We start from the raw sequence: 14130 nt of genomic DNA, 5'->3' as shown, positions 1-14130 counted from the left end.
GTGCCCAAGTTCCTAATTGATTAATTCACAACAGCCAAATAGTCATAAAAACATAAATGTAAAATGCTGAGTGCTAACTAAATTGTCAAGACATAATCACTCTAGTAAAAACAGTGTACATTATTGTTTAACATAAAAATAAAATTGAATAAAATTAAATTGAAAAATAAATCATCATTTATGCATTCTAATATATTGTGGTATGAAAAAATGCAAAGAGGACACTATAAAGTATATAAAAAAAGTATATAAAATATACATGGGACAATATGTGTGTCTATATAAACAACCCTACAATCGGTTCATGTATTAAGCAGAAAATTTGCAGTTTGTCATTGGTTAAATCCATAGTACATACCATACTCTTACACAATAATCCTCCTCATTCTGAAAGATCTCTACATGGAGATTTAGAAAACCTTGTTACTTCATACCGCCCTATATGTTTGCTTAACCAAGATTATAAGATATTAGCTAAAATATTTTCTAATAGATTAAAAGTTCTTCTTCCAGAGTTAATACATAAGGATCAATCAGGTTTTATACAGGCTAGGTCATCTTGTAAAAATATACGTAAAGTCCTCCATATAGTAAACCATTTTTGGCTTTTGAAACAACAAAGAAGTAGCAAATCGATTCCAAACACTCTAATGTTAGCCCTAGATGCCGAAAAGGCTTTCGACAGTCGAATGGCCATATTTAACAGTTTGTTTAGCTGAATATAATATAAAGGGCTTATTTAATAACTTTATTAAAAATGTTTACTCCAATGCAAATGCATCTGTAACGGTCAATTGTGAATTATCATCCAGATTTAATTTGGGTAGAGGAACCCGTCAAGGGTGTCCTCTATCTCCTCTTTTATTTAATTTATTACTGGAACCTTTGGCAATTAAATTAAGAAGTTTATATCCAGGCATAGAAATAGAGGATGAACGATATCAACTTTCGCTATATGCAGATGACATGCTGCTGTTTATTCAAAAACCTGAGATACATTTAAAAAAGATTTCTGCTGTCATATCTGATTTTGGACAATTTTCGGGCTTTAAAATAAACAACACAAAATCAGAAGTATTATGGTTGAACAAAAGAGATAGTGAGGCCATAGATGAATTCCCATTTATAGAGGCGTTAAACTTTATAACTTATTTAGGGATTGAAAAATGGTACAATTTAAATTTTGAGAAAATATTTGTATTTATGGAGAAATCGCTTAAACAGTGGAATTCCTTACCTATTTCACCGATGGGAAGAGTACATATAATCAAAATGATTATCTTACCCAAGCTGTTATATCCCTTGAACATGCTACCAATTTTAATCCTTAGAAAAGATATTGAAAGATTAAATAAGATTTTTATTAGATTTATTTGGAAGGGGAAAAAACCACGTATTAGCTTGGATAAACTAAAGCAACCTATGTTACAAGGGGGATTGGGGGTTCCGGATGTGTATTTATATAACCTTTCATTGTTGACTAGGTTAGCTATGGATTGGATGATGGGCACTGAACACTTCTATGAAAACTCTTTAGAAAAAATAGCAGCCAGAGGGATAAACAAGGCTTATGTACTCCATACTGATCTGAAAGATATTGATCCGTTAATTAAAAATAACATCATGTATAAAGATGTTTTGAGAGCATGGTATAATATTAGTAAGATCATGCATTTTCCAATCAGAGGCTCAATAAATCTACCTATAAATGGAAATCCAAACTTTAGACCAGGTATGAACTCTGTGATATTTAGGGAATGGGAGAAAAAAGGTATACATAAGATAGGAGATTTGTTAGTCCATTTGAATAAATCAATATGTACATTTAAAGATCTTCAATGTAAATTTGGTTTACCTGATTCACATTACTATGCCTATAATCAAATAGCATATTATACAAAAGATATCATAAGTAAATTTCCAGAAATTATATCAGATTTACACCCTTTACATAATATGATGGAGGATTATAAAAAAAGAATTTATTCTTATTCAAGATTATATAAGGTACTTTTAGATTCAAATGTATTTAGTATAAGAGAGAAGATTGAGGGATGGCAAAGAGAGGTCTCTGTACTTTTGGAAGTGTTCCAAGTGGAAAAAACCATGAAAACAGTTATGACAACTACATGTGATTCATATCTCAGGGAGTCCCAAATTAAAATTTTACATAGGTTTTATATAACACCTAAAATGGCCTCAAGATGGTTTAATTGTAAAAGAAATTGTGTTAAATGTAATTTATATGATCCTAACCTAAAACATCTTATATGGGAATGTCCGAAAATTGGTCAATTTTGGGCAAAGATCAGCTTTTGGGCCTCTAGGATTTTAAAATATAAGATTAATTTGAAATTTTTGAATATTCTGCTTGTAACTAATGAGCAGGTTAGACAAGAAAATAGTAAACTGTTTTCTATGATAATTCTGCTGGGGAGAAAATGTATAATGAAAAAGTGGCTAGTAAATAGAGGTCCTAGTATGAAGGAATTTCTCTTGTGTATGATAGAACAACTGAATACAGAATTATTTGATGTATTATATGACAAGGATGTAAGAATAACTGAGTTTAATAAAAAGTGGGGGGGACTTCATTGATAGTTTAGAACCTCAGGTAAAAAACAGAATTTTGGCCCCACTTAAAATGTAAGGTGTTTACACTTTGAGACCGTGGTGTAGTTAGAAGTTTCAGGGCTATATTTGTTCGAATTAGGTTCTGGAAGGAAAAGCTACATGAGGTTTTGTTATCTTCTTAAGGGAGCGATAGTAAGTACCGGTCAGTTAAGTCAATTTAAAATTATATGGTGCTAAGAGATAGTCCGATTTTGTTGGAGATTGATAAGATATTAGGGATCAATCCATAATGACCACATGAATCAAACTTAAATTGAAGTAGAATATTATTCTATTTAGATTTATGGTTTAGAACATGTATAAAGTATGTGGCGTGATATTGTACAATAGCTGTTACATGAAAGTGTTGTAAATGTATTGCAGCTAAATGTTCATGTGTATTTGTGATTATTTTATGTATTTGTGAAATTGTAATTTTTTGTGAATACTATTTAATAAAAAAAAAATTAATAAAAAAAAAAAAAACCTTGATAGGTCTACAATCAGTTTATATAAGATGATTGTTCCAATATTTGTTTAATAAAACATACTATTAGGATTGGGAATAAGATATCAGGGACTTATGCCAATGATTCCATTGAGATGTTCACATATTATTAGGGTAAAGTGATTGCAAGTTGATAACACATGCACCACAGAACGTCTATGAGGATTAAATTATTTATAGCCCATTGTGTTCTATTGAGTGCATGTTACAAACCAATAGTTTTTATGATCTACATATTGAGAGAAAGAACAACAATATCCGCCAACTATACAGGGCATTTTGGCGATACTGAGCCTATCCTAACTTGTTACTTGAGACACACCCTCTATTGTGCCAATAGTAAAACATAGGGCATGTGGGCGGTTTTGTCATTGTCAAAGTGTACCGACAATCACCAATAGAAAGCTTCCTTTTCATGGTGATGCACATCTAGGGGCGTGATCTTTTACCATGGTTTTCGTATATTATGTTTTACTCTCTACCACAGCATAATTATGTTAACCCAACTGTAGGGGGGCGTGATCTGCTGACGTAGACTTCATTGAGCACTGTTGGGCGTATTCAACTGTCACCGTCCAAATATATTTCGTCTAGTCACTGCACCTATGCCAAACTAACAGTGACGTGCTGTATATAGGATAGCATAATCTGCTAACACTAATGTGGTGTTTTCTACACATGAAAAGAGGTACCTCAAAATAAAGGGTCAACATATAGTGTATATTTATATAAGGGGGCGTGATGTGTAACCGCACTAGTAGAGGAGTGTATTAGATCTAATCGTGTGTGTGCATGAGTGATATGATGCCACTCTTGTACTGATACTAATATAATAATCCATGAGAACTTTAATAGCAAAGAGGTATTAGTGTTGATATCATTAAACCTAGATACACACATCACACATTGCCTTTAAAAGTGACTAGAAACATCAAGAAACCATTAGTGTTTAAATGCAATTAAAAGAGGTGCTTAATTTTGAAATTAAAACCTACATAAACTGTGGTACTGATTAGGTTATATATGTCCTCACATGTGAATGTGGATTACAATATTTAGGACGGACTTGTAGAAAGATAAAAACTAGGTGGAGTGAACACAATAGGAATTTAAAAAATGGCTCTTTAAAACGCAGTCTCTAGACATAGTGTTCTTCAACTCAAGAAACATAACTTTTGTTATAACCCCTTTAGAGAGCATATCATGCTTGTATAGGGGTAATAGATATAGTCGTTTACGCCAGATAGAGACATACTGGATCTATTGATTCCAGTCACTCTTTCCCCCTCTGGATTAAACAAGGTTATAGATTTAGCAGCATTTTGAGACCTAACTAATTCATTGAGCAACAATTTGGGTCTCATTATTGTATAGTGACTAATTTGAGAGTTACATATTGTTTTGGTTCGTATTTTTGTTACACTTTTACGTGAATATGTATGCTCATAGATACACACCGTATTAGAATTTATTCCCTCTAATCCTCCTTTTTCTTAAAGATCATAGCTCACTAGATTTTGTGAGAATAGTGAGAGCCTATTTATTAGTCTATTTACACTGTATCATATATTTTTCTTTTGTATATTATACATTATATTGAAAAAAAAACTGTTTATTATTATCACTATATTTTAATAGACATATCACTAAACCTTAACACACGTTTATAGCACATACATCACACATTTATTGTGATATAGGAATTCATTTAGTACATTTATTTGTGTATGTACCCCTAGAGTACACAGTTTATCATTAATAGATTAGTAAGTGTCTTATCAGAATACTTATATATTTTATATAATTCACATACACGCACATATCGAACTCATACACATATTTTAGATATAGTTGTATTATTTTTGAACACATTATATTTGACCAAGTACAGTTTGCGAAAGGTCTATTTATTATCATGTGGAATTTCTATCATGATATTAGCACTAGGTTTAATGATATCTACACTAATACCTCTTAGCTATTAAAGTTCTCACGGATTATTATATTAGTATCAGTACAAGAGTGGCATCATATCACTCATGCACACACACGATTAGATCTAATATACTCCGTTACTAGTGCGGTTACACATCACGCCCCCTTATATAAATATACACTATATGTTGACCCTTTATTGTGAGGTACCTCTTTTCATGTGTAGAAAACGCCACATTAGTGTTAGCAGATTATGCTATCCTATATACAGCTCGTCACTGTTAGTTTGGCATAGGTGCAGTGACTAGAAGTGATATATTTGGACGGTGACAGTTGAATACGCCCAACAGTACTCAATGAAGTCTACGTCAGCAGATCACGCCCCCCTACAGTTGGGTTAACATAATTATGCTGTGGTAGAGAGTTAAACATAATATACGAAAACCATGGTAAAATATCACTCACCTAGATGTGCATCACCATGAAAAGGAAGCTTTCTATTGGTGATTGTCGGTACACTTTGACAATGACATAACCGCCCACATGTCCTATGTTTTACTATTGGCACAATAGAGGGTGTGTCTCAAGTAACAAGTTAGGATAGGCTCAGTATCGCCAAAACGCCCTGTATACTTGGCGGATATTGTTTGTTGTTCTTTCTCTCAATATGTAGATCTTAAAAACAATCAGTTTGCAACATGCACTCAATAGAACAGAATGGGCTATAAATCATTTAATCCTCATAGACGTTCTGTGGTGCATGTGTTATTAAAGAGACACTGAACCCAAATTTTTTCTTTTGTGTCATTCAAATAGAGCATGCAATTATCAATTTTTCTTTGTTCTCTTGCTGTATTTATTTGAAAATGAAGATATCTAAGCTATTTTTGGTTCAGACTCTGGACAGCCCTTGTTTATTGGTGGGTGAATTTATCCACCAATCAGCAAGAACAACCCAAGTTGTTCACCAAAAATGGGCCGGCATCTAAACTTACATTTTTGCATTTCAAATAAAGATACCAAGAGAATGAAGAAAATTTGATAATAATATGAGTAAATTAGAAAGTTGCTTAAAATTGCATGCTCTATCTGAATCACAAAAGAAAAAAAATTGGGTTCAGTGTCCCTTTAACTTGCAATCACTTTACCCTAATAATATGAGAACATCTCAATGGAATAATTTGCATAAGTCCCTGATATCTTATTCTCAATCCTAATAGTATGTTTTATTCGATTTATTCGGATTGTAGACCTATCAAGGTTTTCTAAATCTCCATGTAGATATCTTTCAGAATGTGGAGGATTATTGTGTATGAGGATGATATGTACTATGGATTTAACCAATGACAAACTGCAAATTTGATGCTCAATACGTGAACCGATTGTAGGGTTGTTTATATAGACACATATTGTCCCATGTATATTTTATATATTTTTATATACTTTGCATTTTGTCATACCACAAAATATTATTAGAATGTATAAATGATGATTTTATTTTCAATTTTATTTTTATGTTAAACACTAACGTATACTGTTTTTACTAGAGTGATTATGTCTAGACAATTAAGTTAGCACTCAGCATTTTACATTTATGTTTTTATGACTATTGTGAATTAATCAATTGGGAACTTGGGCACTTACAGACGCCCATTGGGGGGGGTGTCTTGGCTAACCATTGGTCTAAAGTTCAGTTTAAATGGATTGTCAGTTAGAAGGTTCATTATGCCTGATGAAACAGCCCATGCTAGGGCTGAGAAATGCGTTGCATTGTAACCATTGCTTGTCAATGTTTTTAATATTTGTTTTAATAAACTAAACTTGTTTTATACAAGCTTTGGTTCATTACCTTCTACAGCAGTTTTACCCACTTCTACTGATTATCCACTAGCAATGAATGTGGCAGGATCCTCCTGCTCTGATCAACTCACGCCTGGAGAGGGTTAGCTAGTACACCGTAAGATACTAGCCTGCATTTACTGTACCTGTACATAAGTGTACTTTGGCCAAATGTGAGTACCCATTTATATTTTTGTATTGTTTGAAATACTGATATACACGAGGGGCCCCTCTTGTCTCCCATTTTATATTCAGCTCTGGATTATTCTGTGAGGAGGAGAGCAGCCATACCTTTGCACCACATTGATAGAGTTGGATCACCCCACCGTATTGGAAAGGATTAGCTGGTACACCCTGAGTTACTAGCCTGCACCTACCAGTACATAAGTGTACCTATCTGGCTTCCTTTTTTTAATCTGATTATTTGGCATACTGATATACACATGAGGCGCCCCTCTTGTCTCCTATTTCTGTGGCAAAAATGCATGTCTAGGGTTGCTTTAATTAGTTAAACGGATTTGTGCTTCAGAAGCTGGACTATTCTTTTGGATGGGGTCCAACAAAGGGAAGAAGAAAAGTGGCCACAACTTTCCCGTTAACAGTTTTGGATTTAAAAAAAGTTCAAACTGTAAATCATGCTTTTTCAAAAATTTAGAGATTTCCAGCATTGAAAGTATTAAGTTGCTTTAAAACAAGACAAAATGTCCCTTTCTGTACAGTGAGTAATTATAGTTAGGTGTGATTTTTAAAAGCCCAATATTGTACATGCAAAATCTACAGCCACTTTCTTGAAAGAGATATTATTCTGCATTTTTAATCTTCATTCTAGAGCAAAACTGTATCTGTGCCAAAAGGTAGTTCTATGTAGAACATTGTTTCTCAACCGCGGTCCTCAAGTATCCCCAACAGGCTATATTTTCATTATAGGTGAACCGGTGCACAGGTGAAATAATCAGATGATGGGTGAGAGCAGGTTAGTAACCATGGTTACTGATCAGCTGATTACTTCACCTGTGCACCGGTTCAGATATAATGAAAAACTGGCCTGTTGGGGTTACTTGAGAAACACTGATGTAGACATTGTTTGAGGAGTTTGGTGTGGAGGAACTTAAATGGCCGACACAAAGCCCTGACCTCAACCTCATTGATCATCTTTAGAATGAATTGTAATGCTGATTGAGAGCCAGCCATTTTCATCCTGCATTGGTGCAATGGCCTCACAAATACTTTATAGATGAATGGGCACAAAATTCCCACAGACACAGACAAAATCTTGTGGAAAACCTTCCTAGAAGAGTAGCCGCTGTTATAGCTGCAAATAGGTGCGACTGACTGGTGTGTACATACTTTTGGCCGTGTATGTTCAGTATAGGTGGTGGTTAAAAAGAGAAAATCAGCTATTTCAAATGACAAAATAAAAAGGTAAATTAACTATTTGTAAAACAATTTAATGAACTCCAGTGGTAAAATTAATTATTAGGAAGACATTAAACAATTGAAGAAAAGGTTACAGTACAATGACCCTTGAAATGCTTACAATGGACTTGCATCAAGAGAGTTAAAAGGGACATAAAACAGGTTGAGATCTGTGCATATCTTAAAATGGCTAAATAATTAAAAATAGTTTGCAGAAAAAAAAATATTTAAAAATTGCTGGCAAGTATTTTAAAATAATTTTCAAAAATAAGCAAAATTAATTACATAGCTAAGCTGCCTGGAGAAGCCAACTCCACCCCCCCTTATCAGTGTTTAGACACAGGCATTGTATTTCAACGGAGTTCACAGCTTCTAGGCATTCTCCAGCAGATAATCCCTATGCACTTTTGCATTGTACTAAAACAACAACAGATATAGATTATTCAGAAACTAAAAATAAAGGGTTAAAGTGAAGGTAAAGTTTCCCTGTTTTCTCACCTTTACTATATTACTAAGATACTATATAGAGTGATCGCTATGTTTTTTTAAATGATTTCAATATGTTTTATTGTATTTATAACTATATATTTTTACGTATTTTGCTGGTCTTCGCTCCTCCCTCCATCAATTTCCGGATTTTACAGTCTCTTACGTACAGAGCGGTCCCACCCGCTCTATACGTACATCAAATGCGCGTTCTCGATTGCCGGACAAAGTGCGCATGCGCACACCTCGGCTTCTCTTCTATTTGCGCCTGCGTGAGTGAGATAGAGGACGGAGTCAATGTATGATGGTCTCTTTCCCAATTGTGCATGCGATAAACTGGAGCGAGCCCGGGTAGGAAGTATAAGCAAATAATTCCAACGCATGCGCACAAGTTCCAACAATGTTCTGACGTCAAATGACGGCCGCCTAACGGCCAGACTCACTATTGGCTGGTTCAAGAACGTGACCGGACCAAAGAAAAAAAAAAAAAAAAAAAAACGGGCTGTTTGGAAACGATTGGAAATTGCTAACAAAAACGCTTATAACTAGGTAAATATATATAAAAAAAAAAAAAAAAAAAAAATGATGAATTAAAGTCCCTCTAATTTTTTAATTATTTACATTGCCACTAATCGAATCAGGCGAAGTTTACCTTCACTTTAATGGTGAGGCACTGCAGTATAAAATTTGCAGGTAAAGTAATTAAAGTACATAATATATTGTTTCTCTATCCCAACTTGTTTTATGTCCCTTTAAAGTTAAATACAGTAGAATTGCATAATCAACAAATGTATAATGAAAAGACAATGCAACAACACTTAGTTTGAATTTCAAATGAGTAATAGATTTGTTTTCTATCAAATTTTAGTTTTGTATTTCCCCTGGTAAGAACGTATACATTATCTTTATTATGCTCTTGTTAATTATCCAATTCTACTGCATTGAGTGGTCCTTCAATTGTTGCATTTGTGTCCCTTGGTAACACCACAAGGACACTAAAGGCAAAATTAAAAATCATTTCAGTTGACTTCTATTCTATCAAAACATGCAAAATCTATGTATATGCACACTTTCTGAGGCACCAGCACCTACTGAATATGTACAATATTCACTGTATATAAATATATAATTTTAAATTAATTTTGTGATTGGCTGATAGCTGTCGCATGATACAAGGGGAAGGGAAAATGGAAAACACAGATAATGTACCATTCAGAGGCGGCTAGTATTTCAGCATCTAACCAGGACATTGCAAGACAACCAATAAGCAGCAGCATACACAGGTAGCAGCCAATCACAGGCTGTGTACTTCTGTGTCTTTAGATACTTTGTGCAAACACATCAGCACTGGAATGCAGTAAAAGCCAGATTTCAACATGGCAGCACCTATGACTAGAGGGGAGGTGGAGAATAACCTCAGCACTGTCCTTATAAAATGTTCAGTGTCCCTTTAAGCAGATTGATAGCTGGTTGAACTGGTAAACATGAGGTTCATTTAAAAAGCTAGGGAATCCACTGGGGGAAAATACTTTTCGTTTAACACAGCCAATTGTACAACCAAACTGTTCAAAAATATTCACTTTTCATCTGTGGTTAAAGGGACAGTATACACTAATTTTCATATAACTGCATGTAATAGACACTACTATAAAGAATAATATGCACAGATGACGATATAAAAATCCAGTATAAAACTGTTTAAAAACTTACTTAGAAGCTTCCAGTTTAGCTCTGTTAAAAAGGTTACTGGAACACCCACTGCAAGTGGGAAAAACAGACCCCCCTCCCTCTTCCTTTGCATATGAAAAGACCCTTTACACAAACAGAAGCAAGCTGGAGTAGGTATACTTTGGTATTCCCCGAAAACTTTGGAGTCTGAAAATCAGAGCAATGTTATTTAAAAATAATCAAAACTATACAATTAAAAAAACAAACAAAAAAACAAAACAACCTTTATGGGCTAAATAAATGTATCATCTACAAAACATTGATGCACAGAAAAATCTAGTGTATAATGTCCCTTTAACACAGTCTAACATTGAACACTAATGTTAAAGTTATATGCACTAATGAAAAAGAATACTAGGGTGTTAAATAGATTCCCTCAAAGTGATCCAGTAATTAACAGGTGTAAATTACTTACCTACGCTGCTGAGGGAACTACTGCTTTCTGAATCTGAAGGCATGGTGGTCAGAACGCTGTAGGTGGAGCCTGCCGAGGGGAATACAGGTCATTAGGGATCAATAATACACAGAAGGAATAATCAGTCTATTTATTTATGACGGCCAGTACTGGCGTTTGCAGTATTCTACTCATTATCATCTACAGCCCTCAGGGAACCATAAATTTTGGCCGGAAACCTGTTGACTATTTTGACAGGTCCCATATAATTAATCAGGGATGCCCGGTTAGAGAAGTAAAGAAACATGATTTCCTAGTCACAATAAAAGAGAAAAAAACAAACAAGTTAGTTAACATTTTTTGTAACACCCAGAAACACAAAGTAACCTTCATCTCCAAACAATGTTTTTTTCAGGCACAGTGTAGGGTGATTTACCTTTAAAAACAGATTCATGAAATAAACAGCATATTAAACCTCAGCAAACCCCTGGCCCCCCTGTTTTATAGCTGAATGTAACTGGAGTCACTGCCTTGCATTGCAATTACTGACAGTGAACTCAAGGTTGTTCATAGAACACAATGTTACATTGGTGTATTTAATTAAATAGAAGATTTTTGCAATAAACTTCCATTAGCAAAAATGCTTCTTGTAAACATTGTTGCTGATTTTCAGCAGCATATGCGCATATGCTGTAAGTGCTCTGTGCACTAGCATTCAAACACCACACCATCTCAGAGAGTCAGCAGTAACAGCAGTGCCGGCCCTCTGAGCAGACATTATATAGCAATACTGATACTCCAGTCACACGTGTGTGTCGCTGAAACAGTAATAACTTCTAATAGAAGACGTTTTGCTAATGGATGCATATTGCAAAAATGTTTCTATTTTAAATGAATTCATGCACATTTCAATTTTGACCTATCCCTTTAAGGAAAATAAAGCCAACAATTTACATTATTTGTTTTACCTGAAATGGTCTTATATGCGATTAGGGCTGCCATCAAGAACAACAAGAGCGAACAACCGTTTGCAATACACTTTATGGAAGCTGGCCATAATTCAACGGACCTCCGGTTTGTCCTGATTGATCATGTGCCCCCCTTGAGACGCGGTGGCGATAGGAATAAGATCCTCCTTCAGATTGAAGCTAGATGGACACACAGTTTGAATACAGTCACATGGACTAAATTCAATGCTAGATTGGCATTGCTTCCTTTAATGAGTGTGTCCATCGATTCATTTGATCCAATTTTTTGAGAGCCTCCAATTTTTTTGAGAGCCCACAATTTTGTGAGAGACCATGATTTGTTCCAGACTTATATGAAGTATCATCCCAGTAGCCACCAACTATAGCCATTGAGTACTTTTGATGGTATATCATATGAGCGTAGTACAGCCATACTATCCATCTATATGAGAGTCCATGGGCCATGTAATGTAACCTTTTTCTGGATATAACTTTTGCTATACATATTTGGGTATCAATTTTTGTATTTCTGTTATCATACAGTTTTTTTCTAATTAATTCTTTATGATTTTTTATGAATTTGTTCCTAAATATTTTTTCTAATGTACTCTGTGTTGGTCACATGAATTTTTCCATAATTGCATATTATTTAATACATGGGCTCCAGAGTTATATTTTTATGGCCATCCCCCATGTGCTGTTGTGTAATTCTCACACCCCTATGGTATTGCCTACCCCGGTATGTTCCATTTCCTTATTATAGGCCGATATGTTGCCTCTATGGCTGTGTTAATATCATCTAAGCCAGTTCGATCATTGTGTCTTGTGACATAATTTCTCCACAATTAGGTCTCCATAATATTGAGTTCTATATTATCTAATTGTTTTTACTAAGCCGTTTGTATGCCTTGCCTCCAACACCATGCTTAGCCCTGTTGTGCTCGGTTTGACAGCGTGTGAGCAATCGGATCAGCTGTTAGCGGTTTTGTTTACCCAGCTGACTACACGTGATGACGTTACACGCGTTTCTGGTCAGCCACACACTGCCAGCATGAGGGCAGTCTGGCGTTACTCTGTCTCCTCGCATGTTAAAGTACACATAGTTTAAGTTTGAGCCTTTTTGTAATAACAAACATTGCACTGACATAATGGACACGATTGTATAGCTTGTGTACCTGTGTAATTCTGATTCCGTATTTATTTCAATGCCAATATGCGATTATTTATTTTAGTTCAAGGCAGCACTTTTGATCTCTGGCTAAGTTTTCATTTTCACATGTAATTCTTTTATTCTCTATAAGGTGTCTGATGTTATGATACATGTTCACGTTTTTGCCCTCCATATTGGTGTGAGGAAATGTGGGTGTTTAATTTATGTGTATATTTGTGTTATTTTGACTACTATTTGGCGTTTTTTTTTGTCTAATTAGGGGGTGGGGTTTGTTTCTATCGGTTGTGGGTTGTATAAATATGTTCATTTCACTGTGGTTCACTGTCTGAGGAAGGGGATATGGTTCCCGAAACGTTACAATAAAAGCACATTTTTTAAAAGACCAGCAAGTGCAAGCCATTGTTTATTGATGTTTTTTTCTGCATGTACCCTGGCAAGTTGACCTATGAAGTGAGAGTGCTCTACACCTGCTAAACTGAAATATATATATATATATATATATATATATATATATATATATATATATATATATATATATATATATATATATATATATAATATTATACACACACACACACACACACACACAGCGATGCAGAATCTGTTGGCGCTTTATAAATAATAATAATAATAATAATAATAATTTACATATTTACACACACACACACACATTTATTTATTAGTTGTTTTGTTTTTTAACAGTATTAAATTTTACTTTGCTGCAGTAGAGGACAAGTGACTTTAACACTTTCTCACTTTACAGTTAAAGCCCTTGCAGATATTAACTTCTTCATAACCAAAGAGTATACTTGCAAGCTAAAAGCGTACATGCTCTATCTAAAGCATGCAAGTTTAATTTTGTCTTTCCTATTCCTTTAATGAAGGACACTATTTAATCGCTAATTATGCTTTTTGCAGAGGTTTTAATCATTACAGCCATTTCTGAACTGTAACACTTTGCATCCCAGAATCACCAAGTGTAGCAGTGAAAGAGTTACATGTGTCAGTACAATGACAGAGCACCTTGGACAAAACAAAACAAAAGCTGTTTGTTAATCGCTGGTGAAACCAG

The 14130-nt window shown here is 34.5% G+C and overlaps 1 protein-coding gene across 1 annotated transcript in view; it reads right to left on the bottom strand.

Moving 5' to 3' along the window:
* The window catches only part of DLG5 (discs large MAGUK scaffold protein 5), a 143099-nt gene that overhangs the window by 102245 nt on the left and 26724 nt on the right, over positions 1–14130 (bottom strand). Inside the window, exon 2 of the mRNA XM_053692123.1 lies at positions 10941–11009. Coding sequence (XP_053548098.1) covers positions 10941–11009 — 69 coding nt within the window. The remainder of the gene's footprint in view (positions 1–10940; positions 11010–14130) is intronic.

The sequence above is a fragment of the Bombina bombina genome, chromosome 9 (assembly GCF_027579735.1).
Source record: "Bombina bombina isolate aBomBom1 chromosome 9, aBomBom1.pri, whole genome shotgun sequence".
In the NCBI taxonomy this organism is placed as follows: Eukaryota; Metazoa; Chordata; class Amphibia; order Anura; family Bombinatoridae; genus Bombina; species Bombina bombina.
This window is presented reverse-complemented; position numbering and strand designations above follow the sequence as displayed.